The 15,878-nt window shown below is 33.6% G+C and overlaps 2 protein-coding genes across 6 annotated transcripts in view; both read right to left on the minus strand.

The window, feature by feature from the left end:
• Positions 1-13,075, minus strand: part of Atg1 (serine/threonine-protein kinase unc-51-like protein Atg1) — a 35,191-nt gene extending 22,116 nt beyond the window's left edge. For all 5 annotated transcript variants that reach the window (XM_076122239.1, XM_076122238.1, XM_076122237.1 and 2 more), the window contains exons 1-2: positions 12,684-13,075; positions 6,881-7,057 (exon numbers count right to left, since the gene is read on the minus strand). In XM_076122239.1, coding sequence (XP_075978354.1) covers positions 6,881-7,057; positions 12,684-12,809 — 303 coding nt within the window. In that variant the 5' untranslated portion in view covers positions 12,810-13,075. The remainder of the gene's footprint in view (positions 1-6,880; positions 7,058-12,683) is intronic.
• Positions 13,076-13,919: 844 nt separating this feature from the next.
• On the minus strand, positions 13,920-15,469 carry DENR (density-regulated protein). Its single transcript, XM_076122082.1, has 4 exons — positions 15,106-15,469; positions 14,778-14,948; positions 14,537-14,676; positions 13,920-14,244 (listed from the first exon to the last, which is right to left on the minus strand). The coding sequence occupies exons 1-4, from the start codon at positions 15,281-15,283 to the stop codon at positions 14,200-14,202; spliced, it is 534 nt and encodes a 177-aa protein (XP_075978197.1). The 5' UTR covers positions 15,284-15,469; the 3' UTR covers positions 13,920-14,199.
• Between the last annotated feature and the right edge of the window lie 409 nt (positions 15,470-15,878).

A 15,878-nucleotide genomic window follows, 5' to 3' on the forward strand; every position in this document is an offset into this window, starting at 1 on the left:
GAAAATGTTGTCTATTTCTCAGATGTTGGGTTTTCACCTCTGCGCATCCTTTTAAAATAAACATTTTATCTCTAGTAGAGTCATCTATAGAGTCTCTTGTAGAAGCGGTATATGATGGTTTAATTTTATTATAATTCCAAGTTGGTAGCAGCAGTGTTGCCATTAATTATAATATTTATTTTTAACTAAATCAATAGTTCAAAGAGCTCTAAACAAATGAGTTGGGTAGAGTGAAACTTTTATCAACTATGTTTTGGACAAGTTCAAGGGTACAAAATATTTATGATCAAAAGAGAAATTACATAATAGCCAATCATTATTAACATAAATCAGGATACATAAACACAGACTAATAATATAATTCACCTATTAGTTAAACTGCCTTTTTAATTATGCAACATATACCTTTTAGATCTACGATTTTAACCACGGAGCACGGACCATTAGATTCAAACAAACAAAAGCAATGGTATAAAAATCACACTACAGGCTAAATACAGAACACAATACATAAGTAAAATAAATATAGAGCTCAAAGAGTAATGCCTAACGTACTTTGATATAAATGAGAACAAAAATGAAAGTTAACTAATAATGATCGATCATAATTATTATCTATTTTATCATAGAAGTACATGTGCGATGTGATTTAGCTACATCCGGCATGGAATCAAACGCGCATGCAATGCAGTTCAGCGGCAAATGACCTCACGACTACCAATGTCTACAGATGATGTTCGGTTACGCAGAAATTATAACTTTTTTACATTAAACTTCTCTATACTATGACATTTGTATGTACTGCTTTAATTATATTATCACACAGCCTTTTTCACGTGTTTTTGTTTTCTCTACCACGTGATTTTTCAGTTGGACTCAATATTAAATCAAGTACTTAGATATAATTATATTTTTCTTTTTTGCAATTAAATACAGCGTTACAATAGTTAAAAGTTATAACATAGGATTAAATAATTGAATGTTAGAACAGAACAACTGTGGCACTGTGGACATGGTACAGTGGCCTGCCACACGTGCGCGACTCGGCCGAATGGCACGTGATCTGTTTAAATTGGGCACCGAGTACTATGTCGGCAGACCGTGCCTTCCTACATATTATTATGGTGGACAACTAAAGATCTTCAGTTGCAATTGCATACTAGGTACATATAAAACAAGTAAGCCAAAATAAATGTTTAGTTACGTTTTTATCATAATGACTCAGACGTATTCAGAATCTTGGTATTTCCGAGATATTTTTCGCTACAAGTACCTATATCATAAGCTATAAGCCCGATGTTCATTTGTAATGAATACAAATATATTTTGTTAAGAGTTTCTATTGGCTTATTGTTAAGAGGTTGGAGAGAAAATATATAGTATTTGCTACTCTACTTCAGATCTTCGGTAGAAGAAGTGTGGACTGTGGACATATTAAGAATAACAGGCGAAAATGAGCCAGGGAAAATAAATCATATATTTTATTTCCTCTTTTCTAGAAATACGGTTTACCTTTGTTGAGATGACTGTTATTTTAAATATTTTAAAAATAAAGTAATCCTATTATGTGTATTATACATATATGTTTCTAAAAGAAGACCCCGAGCTCTGAATGTAGTTATAAATAAAGAGCCAAAACGTTGACGATGCCAATTAGTGTAGTCATGGTCCACGGCAGCCATGGCGACTATCCACGTACCTCAACTAAAAGGAAATCGTGCCAATGAACTTGAGTTTGTCTTTGTATCTCGATGAGGGCATTGCTGTTTCAGTTTTTACGCAACAAAAACAAGTGTACGTAATAATATTATGCTCGCGTAGAGTAGCAAGTACCTACTTGGCTAAACGTGTAAGTTTGTGACTATGACCTGCCGCGTCCACTTGACTCGTGTGCCCTTGACGTGTATTTATATTAATACATTCATTTGAAAAGAATCTAAAATAATTCTAACTAAATTCTGCGCCAAGTCAATTACAATATCAACGACAATAAATAACGCACTTCAGAATTAGTTATTGATATTATTTGAATCCACGTGTTTACAGACTGCATAAGCAGATATTATATATTTATGCATAACTGCAGAAGTGCAATCAGACAAATTAATAAGACCGCTCTACAATTACGGAAAAACACTACAAATGTGGTTCATTATCATTATGTGGATGATCTAACATGTCTAGCTGCTAGCTGCTGATACGACACATTACATAAACACGAGCACCTAGACAACATTCACCATCCAGTTTTAACTGAATGAAATAAACTATTTAGTACACAATAGACATTACAACAAAGAGTCACGCCATGTGGGTACTAAAACGTGTCAGCAGACAGGTAGGGACAAAGATATCAATTACGGATGAGAAATGACCCTACTGTAAAAGGCAAACTACGGTATTTAATACTAACGAAGTCTTTTTGTACTATTTAAACGTCTATTAGAGTTTTGGCAAACACCAAGCATTGGTGTACGATATACTATAGCGCAAACATAAGACTGAGATGATGCAACACACCCACCTGCTGTTTAAAATTTGGGGTGTCCAATAATTTAGATTTATAATAAAAATGCCATATTAGCATACAAGTACATAATGGATGTCCCTAACGCGTAATATGTTATTGTGTTGTAGATTCTATAGATAGAGTGGTTCATTACATACAATGTTTGGCAGAAAAGCAACATTCTGTGCTCTTGAAATGGTTTTATCATTGATAGGTATATCCAAAACACTCCGCATTGTTTTTATTTCGTCGCTGCTTTAGTATGTCACCTACTTCGCGTAGGTGACACAACACACGACGCTGTTGGCGATGACGAATGTCATTTCTGCGCAATAATCTATTTATCAGTAAGGTACAGTTGAAAATAATATACTATTATTTATACTTGTGTTACTCCACGAGGCGAAAAGACGCAGTGTAGCGACACGTGTGGGAATCCTAACAGACACAATGTCGCCGTTATCGAACTCTGTTATAAAACTATTGCATCATGATTCATGAAGTATCTGCACACTTTTGCTAATCAACGTCTTTGATTGAAAATACCCAAGTGCAATTGCAACATTGCCGTGGAGTTTTAAATAATTAGACTAGGTTAATAACCGACAGGTGTTACATTAACTTCGTCAAGGGAACACAATATTGGATCATTTTATAAATCGGCACTCTTCATTTAACAGTAATACAACATTCAATAAACGCATTTTACATAGGCAACCCCATAGAAAACAAAAGGCATATTCTGTTTTTTATAGGTAATCCTTAGTTTCATTTGCTTGTTTCCTTGTGTCGTCTAAATAGCTAACTTTAAAGCCTCATTGTAACCTTGATTCTGTGCTTTATTTTTTCTTTTACGTCGTTTCCTAATTCAAGTGGGTGCTTTGTTAATTTTTATAAGGAAAATTTTGGCGAACAAACATCGTGTATTAAGTATCATACTTTATTAAGTAAGTATTATTTTTGATGTTTCGAGATAAACATTGTCAACACTCAAATTTTAGTAGTTTGATATCATCGCGAATGCATTTAGAAACACACAGCCACGTTCCATGCCATTTCAATAGAAAAGCGCAATGCAACTTTTACAGCATTACTAAATATCCAGAATGATAAGTACTTAATTTTGAACAGAGTATCACTGAACGTTTATGCAGTTAATTAATGTTTAGGATCATTAATAAAGAGGTTAGTAGGGCATCGCAATGTCATTGGACCCGAAGTTGCTACGGTGACCGCATCAAAGGTCTGCTGTCGATAAGAATTGGTACATTGTCTGAGCCGTTATCTGTTAAAACTAATCTTTTTTGTTGATATCCCCTTGACCTATTACGGAATAAACTGCGCAAAATGTTTGCTGTATAGCAGACGGTGAAAAGAGACTGGTAAATTATTCGGAGCACAAATCAAACAGATTGGGGTAATGAGCAACGAATCTGAGGCGGCGCGACATCGGCATCGGCAGTCGACACACGCGACACGCCCTGTCCGCGTGGTAGAGCTCACTATTTATCTAATGCGTTGTGACCTTGGTGAGGATCCACATGCGCGGGCTTGCCATGCGGAAGCCTACGTGGTTCTCGACAAACCAATAAAAATGGCTCGATGATAAGCAATATAAACTACATACTTTTAATACATCTAATTCGTTTCAGTCATCGGATTTTAGTCACGTGGAAATGTTGCCATTTAAAATCATAACCAATAAGTTCAGTTTAACAAAAAATATAGATATAAAGATAGAGTTACAGTTTAGTACAATAGCTTACAATACTTCAATGCTACCAAAGTATTCGGTATTGTAGAGTTGTAGAGAAACATTCAGCTTAACGTGTGACATTATTTGCTGGATTTAAGTTCGAAAATGACCATTTTATTATGTATTTTTATTTACATTAAATTGATCAAAACTAAATTAGTTATTGATTTGACTTGGTAGGTACAAAAACTTTCAAACATTTCACACTGTATTACTTAGTAGTATGAAAAGAGTGACTCATGACCAAAAACCACTTCCTACACATTTTATTTCTTTAGTTAATATACTAACATATTCTACATAATACATTAATGCATAAACCAAAATACATATGTATGTATATCTTTCACCTATCTAAACATATGGTTATATTCAACGTATTGTTTCCCTAATGTTGATAACGTTCTAATGCTATCATTTACAACGCACTGTAAAAATATATGTTTTATATGTATCAACCGGAATCAACGATTAACATACAATGTGAGGCGTTTTGTCACATTTAATGTAGTCAGCGACGTCAACGATTAAGTGCCAGGATATTAGTAAGTTAAATAGCTGGTAGGTACTTCAATGTCCGTAACCCAGTGACCGTGGCTTTAATCCAAGCCTGATAAAAATCGTCAAGCCATTCGCACTCCACTTCCATTGTTTATTTATATGGTTTTTATGTTCCTAACGATAACAATTCACAAAAAATATGAAAATTGATAATAGCTCTTCAAGAAAAAATATCTCTGGCTGAAGATAAATGAAAGGGGATGTAACACTATTTAAAACGGAGCAGAGTTCATCATAGTTATCAACCACACAGGTATAATAAAACATACATTAGCAGTTAACCAATGTCAATATTAAATTGATTAGATTTAGCTGCTTCCAGATATCTCTGATCTATGTGCATCCTCAAACCACGTGTATCAAAAATTCAAAACCTATGTTTTAGAAGTGTATAATGTTTTAAAGTCGGTAGTACCAACGACGGAGTTGACATTTCAAGTAAAAAACTGGGTCACACACACAGACACGTTATATTATTAGTTCGCTACAACTAAACTGTTTAAAGTATGAACCTCACGATTAAGATAGAGACTATGGTAAGCACTAGCACTCGTAGATCTTTATATATATGATTCTTCTGTAAGTGTGTATGTCACTGGACTTCTCTTAAACGACTGGACCGATATTGATGAAATTTTTTGTGAGTGTTCAAGGGGATCTGAGAATGGTTTAGATTATTAAAAAAAGTTTAAAATTTTCAAATTAAAGACCTGTAGACAGGACAACGTCTGTCGGGCCCGCTAGTATTATATAAAATGATTATTGTCTATATTATATAAAATGATTATTGTCTATTGGCTGTTTAAAGAATAGTCAGGCGAATTGCTCACACGTCGCTCTGACATATTTGCATTAATCTTATAGTGACAACAAATAATCAAAAATGGAGCAATGTCATCAACCCGAGCACTCCATCGCGATAGCGTCTACTACATAGATGCTTGGTGTTTGTGTTTATTTATTTTCATAGTCACATTACAAGCGCGAACATTTTATTTGCGTGCTTATCTCGTACTTATTCTCCATGTACGATATGGTGTGACACGCAGGTATATTATTAAGACTTTATTTATTTATTTTGACGGTTTCGTGAATCAGTACGATTGGAGAAATAGTAATCTTAATGCGTTAATCTGATCTTACGCAAAACTACCTATATTCACACCACGCTTTCACGCTGAAATGTTTTTATATGGAATGCAATTATTTAACATGGATATAATTAAAACTTAAAACCAAAAAGATATTGAACTCGATGCCCCTAATTTAAATAAAGGTAAGAAAGAAGAAATTGCACGAAAGCGGGGCCGTTCGGGTCAACTTGTAATAAATATGCATAAAGAGACATTCTCTTACTACATAAGAATTACTTTTACACACGTTTTTCACAACACCTAGACAGAGTTATTGTCCCGCCGGTTTAATTTGATATTTATTTACATTTACAAAAAAGTTAAAGGTACTTCAGATGTCTCCCAAAGAAGTCTTCCTTTATAAACGGATGAACGCAGAAGACGCACATTTTATAAATTGTGGCGTTTGGGTTTGAAAATAGACGAGATGATTTTGCAATCGGTATGATTATATGGGGAGTTATTTTAGCCTCTGTTTGAGAAATATCGGCGGCGAGATTCCTGTTTACGAAACGGCTAATGGCAATATTTGATAAATACGTCCTGCACTCACGTGGACGCCTTAGCGGAACCGTAAAGTCAGCTTAGGCGTGTCATATATTGTGTTCAAAACATACTGCGGTGAGGCGTGCGAACAATCATCACGAGCCTGTCGCTTTGCTTAAAATGTTCTGACGAAAAGGCATTAAACTCTAAATGGATGAGTCACATTGACTAACAAACGCAGCAACGAAAATATACATGCAATGATACAGATTGCCAATATTAAAACGAAGTCTTGTTTCCTTGAAAGTTTGACTCAAATCGTTTTATGTACAATCAAGTGGAACCTTCGGTCTAGACCGGTTTTTTTACTAAAATGACAATAAACATACAGTACCTACCTAATTTATGATAGATTAAATGATTATTATAACTTACCTCCATGACGACATAAACGTAGGCGGGACTGTCCATACAGTCGTGCATAGCGACAAGGTTCGTGTGATGAAGGGCGGTTAGCTCCCGAAGAATCTTTATTTCTTTTACCAGGATCTCTGAAGCTTTTTGTATGCCTTTCTTCGTCACCACTTTGACGGCCACGGATTGAGATGGGTTCTGAAAGCAAAGCGTATAGTTGAATCTATTGTTAGTTGCAGTTTCCTCATAGAAGTCAGGTTCGTAATGTCAAATATTTTTAGGAAATCAGAATCAGAAAAGAGAATTGACATGTACCATGTATGAAGCTCCCGTTACACAATCCGTGAGTGTTCAGAGTAATGTTTGCAAAACGCTTGTTGCAATAGCTATTGCTATTATATTTTATCAGTTGTCGCACTTACAGTCTATAACATGTTATTATGTGCATGTCCTAAATATTTCAAATACGGCCATGTGCTAATGCTACTTAGTTTCTGAATAGCACGCGGCTATATTATTGACAGTATTGGCACTGCACGTGTGCATTAAACTTGTCTCAGATAAATTAATGCAATTGTGACCTGGGATTATTGGAAACGTATTACATCTATGTTTTAACGTTTTATTCTGTGTCAAATAACTATGTCGTAGCCGTAGACAGGCTCAGACAACTATTTACTGCAGCTCATTAGAATGTCGAAAACATTCACAAGTTAGAATATCAGTCAAAAGACTTGTAAGTGTAACTAACATAGTTAGGCAAACATAATAGCACGTCTTGAAGTCGTGATGTCAATTTTAATTACGAGTTGCTTTGTAAAATGATAACGCAAGTGCAGTGAGCGTTGCATAAGGACGTCGTCGACGCGTTGCAGGTGGGCGCATCCATAGCATGCGTGCACCAAGGTCTCCAGTCTCCATGCTTCTGTCTCTATGGCAATTACGTAGAGTACAAGTTGTGTATGATCGCTGACATCGTGCATAACATAATATTCTATGTTGCGTACCTATTCAGTAACGGGTAGATGTTATTTTACACGGAATTGTAGTTTCTACCACTATATTTCCGGTAACTTTTATGGTATCAAACAATACCGATATTTATTGCCTTCCGTGCTATCTAGCAATTATAAAAATAACGTTATACCGAATCTCTTAGGTCACATAAAGGAAACTTTCCATTTTGCCGTATCTATTTGATGTAATCGCCATGCTAGCTAGAGAAATTAGTTTCCCTCATGTATAGTGACCGTGCGTACCTATGTACTATTATTAGCTCAAGTACTATAATGCATGTGCCGTCAATTTGCACTATATTGACTGACTTATCTTCAAACATTGCTACCTAACATAATATATTATATGGGTATTTAGCTGTAACTAAAATGTAAGCGTACCAAGTATTTTGTTGCTTCGTGAGTGTGTGCTCAAAACCAGAAATACCTTCTTACTTTGAATAAAGACATAATAAAGTAAACATTTCACCAGGATCTGGCTTCTTAGTATGTGGTTCGAATGTTTGTTTATTTCGCCATCCAGGAGAGTTAAAGCAAGGATTTATTTTAAGTCGTGTGCGATTCGGTTAAATTTGCTTTTATCCAGAGGGTGGTGCGTCGGTGCTGATCTAACATTAGCCGCCCTACATTCCGTAGGCTCGTGCAGCGATTACAATTTGACCCGATTTCAACACAAGCCCTGTGCGAGATTAAGTATAGCTATTTAATTCCACAAGACTTGGATCTATAAATTGATATACATAACTGAATGCAGGCACTCATGCATTATGATTGTATATCTACTTAGAAATAAAGTACAAGTAGAGTAAATTACAATCATCCATAGCTATAAGTTATTATTGTGGATTATTATTGCGGCTTTAGTAGTCCGGTCACGGTCACCTGTCGCATGCTGCACTTCTAACTTGGTAACGTCATAGCGTCATACGTGTGCCAATATAATTACTTTGTTACATCATTTAATGTTACATACAATTACAAATGTCAAGAGTCAACTAAATTATATTTGCTCCACCTTCATGATAAGAGATTTAGGGTAATAGGTATGTTACATTGTCTGTATGTACCGAAAACATTATCATTTATTTTATGATGAGTTCAAATTAAGTGTACCTATTTAGCGTAAAAGGAAAATGTCTTATGTAGAGCAATAAAGGGTTCTGGAATTAAAAAGTTATTAATTGTTACTAGGTATACTATGGACATCGATAATATTTCTTCGAATGTTACGAAAGTACCTTTGTTCTTTTACAGGGAAATGTACATTAAATTACCAGTGGATTATCCTAAAATGAACTGTGCGTGGAAAAATAAGTAGGTATTACAAGTTGTATTGAATATTATAGCACTTATTTTTGCATCCTTTGTTTCAGAACAAAGTAAGTAAGTAGTAGTAACTACCTAAGCTAATTGTATAGTTTTATTCGTTTAAAATATGTCCTGTGCACGTGCCTAGTATAGCGCCCTTGGGACGCAGCGCGCACAGTGCGTAACATATTGTGTGGTGATCTATTGTCCGCTAAAGCTTCAAACAAAGAAAAGAAACCCAATGCGCGGTCCGACAGAAGAACATAACACTCAACCGGCTTTTAGAGCTATGACGTAAGTTCGCACTTCGTTTCTCAAACATCAAGTACTACCTAGTTGCTTTAATATCTACAGCGTGCTTTTTTTCAAAATGGTATAACATCGATTGCGCTACATTAAGGCTACAGTGACAAAAAACAATCCAGCATTTCGGCTGTCATGCTGGAGGGGGGGCTTTGTAAATTTAAATTATGAACAAGGTCACTGTAGCAGTAGTTAAGACCTCCACTAACGCTACAAAAAAGATTCTATTTAAATAATAAAGACTGGCGTTTGAATAAATTTATGGTTAGTCGTAGTACAGATATTATTACGCTTGCCTTTTGTCTTTTCCTTACTATAAACGGTTTACGATTAGAAACTTATTTCAATTCAATGAACTACTTGAAGATAAAAGTTATAACCTTTTATTTATGCGATGGTTAGTTATTATCTAATGGGATCAGAAGAGGAAAAAAGTTCATTAAACTCGTAATATACCGAGCCAATACTAAATGCGGAAATGATTGGATAAGATAATTCTGAATAGTCTACAGCGAATAAAGTTTACCACTATTGAATAAAGATGAGAATTTTAAAGATAAAAATATAATACCTACCTATGTTTAGATCATTGTTTGGTATGGAGTATAGATCTACGTTTGCAAGTAACCTAGTTAAAGACAGCTGCAAACGCAAACCGGAAAGGCTTAACAGCTGCCTAGTTAAAGCACACGTCTGATAAACTACGTCACATTTGGGTAGATCTAAAATATCATTCATTTAGCAAAAGTTGTTGGGTATTCTTATCAACAAAACGTACGAACAAAATCGCAGCGTCTCTTGAACTCATTTGACTCGTGCGTACGCTATACAATGTATTTGTTATTGTTTTCGAGGACTTTCTACTTGTTTACGTCAATTACTGACTATTTATTTACATTGATAAAATTTGGCAACTAATGTAGTAAGAGCTCATTTATAAGAATAGTGATTAAACACAATGGTAGACTATTAACAAGTGTTGGCTCGGTGCACGACAATGGTTCATTTGCGGAATTAAGGAAGAGATTAGATGCCTCTATATACGTATTTAATAAATATTGTTAGCCGACCCGACAACCGTTGTCCTACCGAAAATAGTAAGCTAATTTGCCGACATTACGACAGCAGTGTAACCATACAGCACCACATTGAAAGATAAGTATGATTTAATTTAGTTTTGGAAGTAGGGTTAGGTGACAAGCACACATATTCAGAATTATACAGATAATAAATAATATATTAAAATGTAGTGCCCATAGATCAACTGGCAATTGGCACCCAATCAGGTAGTTTAACCAAACCACCAACCAGCTTAACCTTTATCATGTACTAAACCTAGATAAGAATGGAGTTTTGTCTAACCACTATAATTTCTGCTGTGGGTACAATAAAGGTCAATATTACAATGTTCAAACCACAATAAGTTATAGAAGCACAAACTACCTAGGTCCCAGTTTGTTATTTATAGTAGACTTCTGAAAAGTCACAGTGAAAACCTAGAGAATAAATGTAGGCAATGGAATATTTTATTAACACTACATCTTCCAAGTTAACAAATAGAACCTAGGAACATTTTTTAAATGTAGGTAGTATACAAATCATCTGTCATCTGTCTTCTAGTCCAAATGCATATTTATGCAGGATCATAAAATAACTAAATAAATATGTTCCCACTTCAAGCAAAAGATCAGGCAACATGGAGACAGCATTTTGATCAGTTACGCTTTTCAGAAATGCCTATCTTCACTATAATTGACAAGTTAAAAAAGTACTGACACTACCAACATTGTTAATTGTTAAAAAAAAGGAATATTTTTTTACCCACAAACTTATTTGAAAGAGAAAAGACTAGGCAAGTTATCATTTAACTAAGAATTAGATGACTAGATTTTAATTACTCAAGAGGAAATTTATTTTATGCTATAAAACCACAACAACATAGTCATGTGCACTTGAATCTCTTTTGTTTATGTTTATTCTTACCTTGACTCATATTATGCAAACTACCTATTAACATAATTTCTTACAATCCACAATAATTATAACTTCTCTGTGATGCTTTTTAGATGTGAAAAAGTATAAGTGGGACAAGAGTTAAATGATCCATTTGAATATATTAGAGCAATAGTTACTAGACAATAATATTAGGTATTTAAATACATTCAGTGAGGTGATTTCAAACTGAATGAGCCTTGATGTCATGAAAATGAGTCACTATTAAGTGAGTGTGGTATTTTAACTATTATTTATTCTTTGTGTGAAGTTTTTTTCAATATAGTGATAATTTATATACTACTCAATGATTCAATGTAAATAAAAAAGAAGATAACAAAGGAGTTGTGGCAAAAAAAACTTACCATGGGCATTAAAAGAAAAGACATTATTTTTACATAGCAATAACTTTAAAAACTAAACAGACCTTTTCTCTTGCTGGACAAGATTGGGGTTACCTAGGGTCATAGACCCTATTTAATTAAATTTATAATAATTTGGGTTTTTCTCTATTTAAACTCATAGATAGTGATATTATGAAAGGTAAACAAGATGACATGTATCATTTGAACTTAAGAAAGCAGTTCATGTGAAAATAACAAAAACAAACAACATGGTAATTTCCAGATTGTGATAAATAATCAACAAATAACCAATTAACTATGGATGTAAACTTCAGGTGATATTACATCAGTATTCTAAATCTATAAAAAGGTGGAAGATATTGTAATTACAGAATTGCTGTTCTAGGATGTCATGGGAATGCTACTTACACAACTAGTGTTTTGGACAAATAAAAAGAATAAAACGTCATTTGTATAAACAAAAACCCTAGTAAATGATAAAAAGCATAATATTTACAAAATATAATGATTATATTGTTTACAACATTTATAGGTTATTTATCAGCTGATTTAGGAACTATTAATGCCTATTATTAAATATGTTTCAATTCGTTTCTTTACAATGTTTAGACATTTGATATGATTCAAACAGTATTTAGAATTGCGCCATCTGAACCGTACTTGAAAGTTTTAAATATGACAACTCTACCACCCACGGCCGTAACAAATCAATAGCTTACTTCGCATTAAATTACTTCCCGTGGTATTTTAGCAACAAGAACGATGCTGAAATTGCGATCAAATACCTTGTAAACGTTAAGAATTTGAACAATAGCAAGGGGAACCTGAGATCATACACACCTTTCTCTTCCTTCCTTTGTATACCATAGCGAAGGCTCCATGTCCTATTATATCTTGTTTGGTGAATTCATATTCACCCACTTGGATGACTTCCATTTTCACGAGTTTTCCTTTGACCACAGACATTTTAAGAGTTTATATTTATTTACAGTCTCGTACAATAAAAGATCAATAACTTATTTGAGGATAATGGATTTCGGAACTTGACTGAGCGCTACATTATGATCACAGCGAGCTATTAATCACTTCCAAGTTTCCATTAATACAAATAATTTCACTTTGTATAACACTTAGCGTATCATCATTTTTGTTAAACCAAAACACAACACACAACGATTGCAAAATGAGTAAAGTGATTTTATTTTGTGTTGTTTTGCGAAGTAGAATCAATGTTGCCACTAGTTTTAATAGAAAAGCTACTATCACGAAAACCCTGGTTACACGATCAGCATTTTGTAGAATTAGGTAGATATTTGATTAAATTCTGTAAAAAAATACAATATTGTATTTTATTGTTATTAAATTACTTTAAAAGTAGTATCATAAATTAAATTTAAAATCTGAACTCATCCTCAGGTACAAAATTTATTTATCTTACTATGGTATTCAATTTATTAATAATAACCTATCGTACTTCCACCTTTATAAAATATTAAGTGGGTATTGTCTATTAACTACGTACCTATATATTTCTTAATTTACAGCTATTTAACTAAATGAAGTCAAACATGGTATTACTATAAGTGTCTCTTGTTAATAAAGGAAAGGCCAGGGGACTGAACGCCAGCAACAAACGTACTACCAAGCATGTCAAAAGCTAAAATTATGGGTTCGCCTGCACCTGCCACGGGCGTCTTATTCTAATTTATCGTGATTTTATTTAGCAGTAACATACATTTTGTTTCGTGTACAATTTCTGACCTACTTTAATATTTAGCTCTGGCCACATCGACTTAGAAATAAAATGTTACTTGTGTTTATTTATTAATCCTACCATATTATTAAAATAATTGCAAGGTTTTAATCAAGTACACTTATTATTTATATTGTACTACTGAATCAAATCAAAGTTACTTTTCAATCGCAATAAAGAAGGCAAATCTAAATATCAAGTTTCTGTAAAGCTTCACTCAGATATATTGATATAGATATTAAGTTCCAATATGAATCAATTGTTAAGCCGCGGTCCGATGGGGCGTCAGAAAGATCAATCGTGTACACAATAACCACACTATATTTCGTTTTGCACATGTTTATTCATAATAAGAAGCCCATATAATAAATATGAAAGATTTGGCAATGCTTTATTTCCAGTCACTAAGTTAATACAATTCATTTTCTATTTCAGTTAATATCATATTATCATTATTATTAGAATATTAAGACAAATAAAGGCGTTTTCATAAGATGTTTGTTGCTTTAGTATACAAAATGCTAGTGTAGAAATAATTGACCAATTAGTAGTATGTATAGAAATAAAGCATTACTAATTTATATGATTTCACTAATATTGTGACTATCTTTTTTGATCACCCAAGTCTTCGATACTGTCCTCATCAATCTGAAAAAGAAAGCAAATAATTAAAGTTTGTAAATGGTTCTTCAAAAAATGTGAAGTCATAACTTATATTGTATTTTGAACTCCTTACCCTAACACTAACCACAAATTTTATTTAATAATAAAAAATAAAATTGAGTTTATAATTTTTTTATTATCAGGTCTGCTAATCTATGAATCTGATTTTAAAATGACAACCTTTAAATAAAAAAAAAAATGATTACGTTATGCCTCTTACTATGTTTCTAATGATTTGTTATCATTGAATAAAGAATAATAAATTAAATTGTGATACCTCAGGCCATTTTTCAGGAATAATGTCAAACAGATCATCTTTTACATCTCCTTGAATAACAATTTCATCATCACCAGTGACAGAAGACCCACAAGCGAACTTTGTCCCAAAGAATTTGGCTGCAACCTTCAGGTCAATATCTGTAAAACGAGACAAAGTGTTAAAAAGCCACTATAATTTCATGTCAACAATTTTATGGTCATTCAATTGTGCATTCCAGCAAAACATTAAAGATACTAACCAAAAGTGCTAAGTCCAGATACTACAGTAACAGATTTCTTCTTGCCACGAGGGGCTCGAGAAACTTGCACTAGTTTGGGTACATCTTCCTTCTTCTTAGACTTCAGCATACCCTTACCGCCGCGCTTTTGCCGCTTCTTTTCTTCTTCACCACCAGCATTCTCTTCTTCATCTAAAATAAATGACACATTTGTAAATAAAAGAATAATTACCTATGTATTATGTTACATAAACACCGATACTAGCAGGAAAATAATATTTCCATTTTGGTGTATGAGTTGAATCAGCTGAAAAACTAATTCTACTAACCTAACTTTCTTTCTACTCACCAATTTTTACTTTCTCAAATTCTGTTGGTAGGTTCTTTTCAAGCCATTGCTTACATTTATCGTATTCTGGATAGTATTCACAATATTCTATTGGCATAGAACAATTTCCACAATACTGAACTTTTATCGGATAGGTTACACCTTCACGGGGACCCATTGATAGGTCTCTGTCACCCATTTTGATTTTATTTATAAAAATATTATAGCATACTCTACTTTATTGCCTAGCTAAGATACGGAAGAGCTATACTATATTATTGATTAATTTACTGTCCGCTGTAACTTTAACCAAAACTGCAATTTGCAATTTTATTTCGGTTTTTTGACGTTTGACAGCTTTGAGATTAGTTTGAGTTTTTGACACTCGGGCCTTGGGATGTGACAGTCGGCAGTTTTTTTGTATGGTGACTCGGCGAACTTGAATACAGACCCTTTTATACAGTTGAAATATAAATTGCGCAGTAATTTCATTTTTAGTAAAAAAAATCAGATAACATGTTACAATATAAATTTTAATAATACTCCATCGGCGCTCTATCTGCAAACTTGGTGTCAGGGATTTCTTAATCAATGATGTCCGTTATGAACTAAGCTAAGCTACATTTCATTGTTTAGAGTCTGTCTGTTTATATGTATACTACCGGAACCGACATACGTTTTTCTGTCTTATAAATTAAAAATTAATTAAAAAAACATTGTCCGGCGGACAAAATTGTCAATCTAAACCATTCTCAGATCCCCTTGAACACGCACAAAAAAAATCATCTAAATCG

This window comes from Anticarsia gemmatalis, chromosome 13, assembly GCF_050436995.1.
Source record: "Anticarsia gemmatalis isolate Benzon Research Colony breed Stoneville strain chromosome 13, ilAntGemm2 primary, whole genome shotgun sequence".
In the NCBI taxonomy this organism is placed as follows: domain Eukaryota; kingdom Metazoa; phylum Arthropoda; class Insecta; order Lepidoptera; family Erebidae; genus Anticarsia; species Anticarsia gemmatalis.

Coding starts and splice junctions, on each gene's coding strand:
- DENR (XM_076122082.1), bottom strand. CDS start 15,283: ATGGGTGACAGAGACCTATCAATGGGTCCCCGTGAAGGTGTAACCTAT. Junction 14,949..15,105: donor ATTTGAGAAAGTAAAAATTG/GTGAGTAGAAAG, acceptor CATTTATTTTAG/ATGAAGAAGAGAATGCTGGT. Junction 14,677..14,777: donor ATCTGGACTTAGCACTTTTG/GTTAGTATCTTT, acceptor CTCGTTTTACAG/ATATTGACCTGAAGGTTGCA.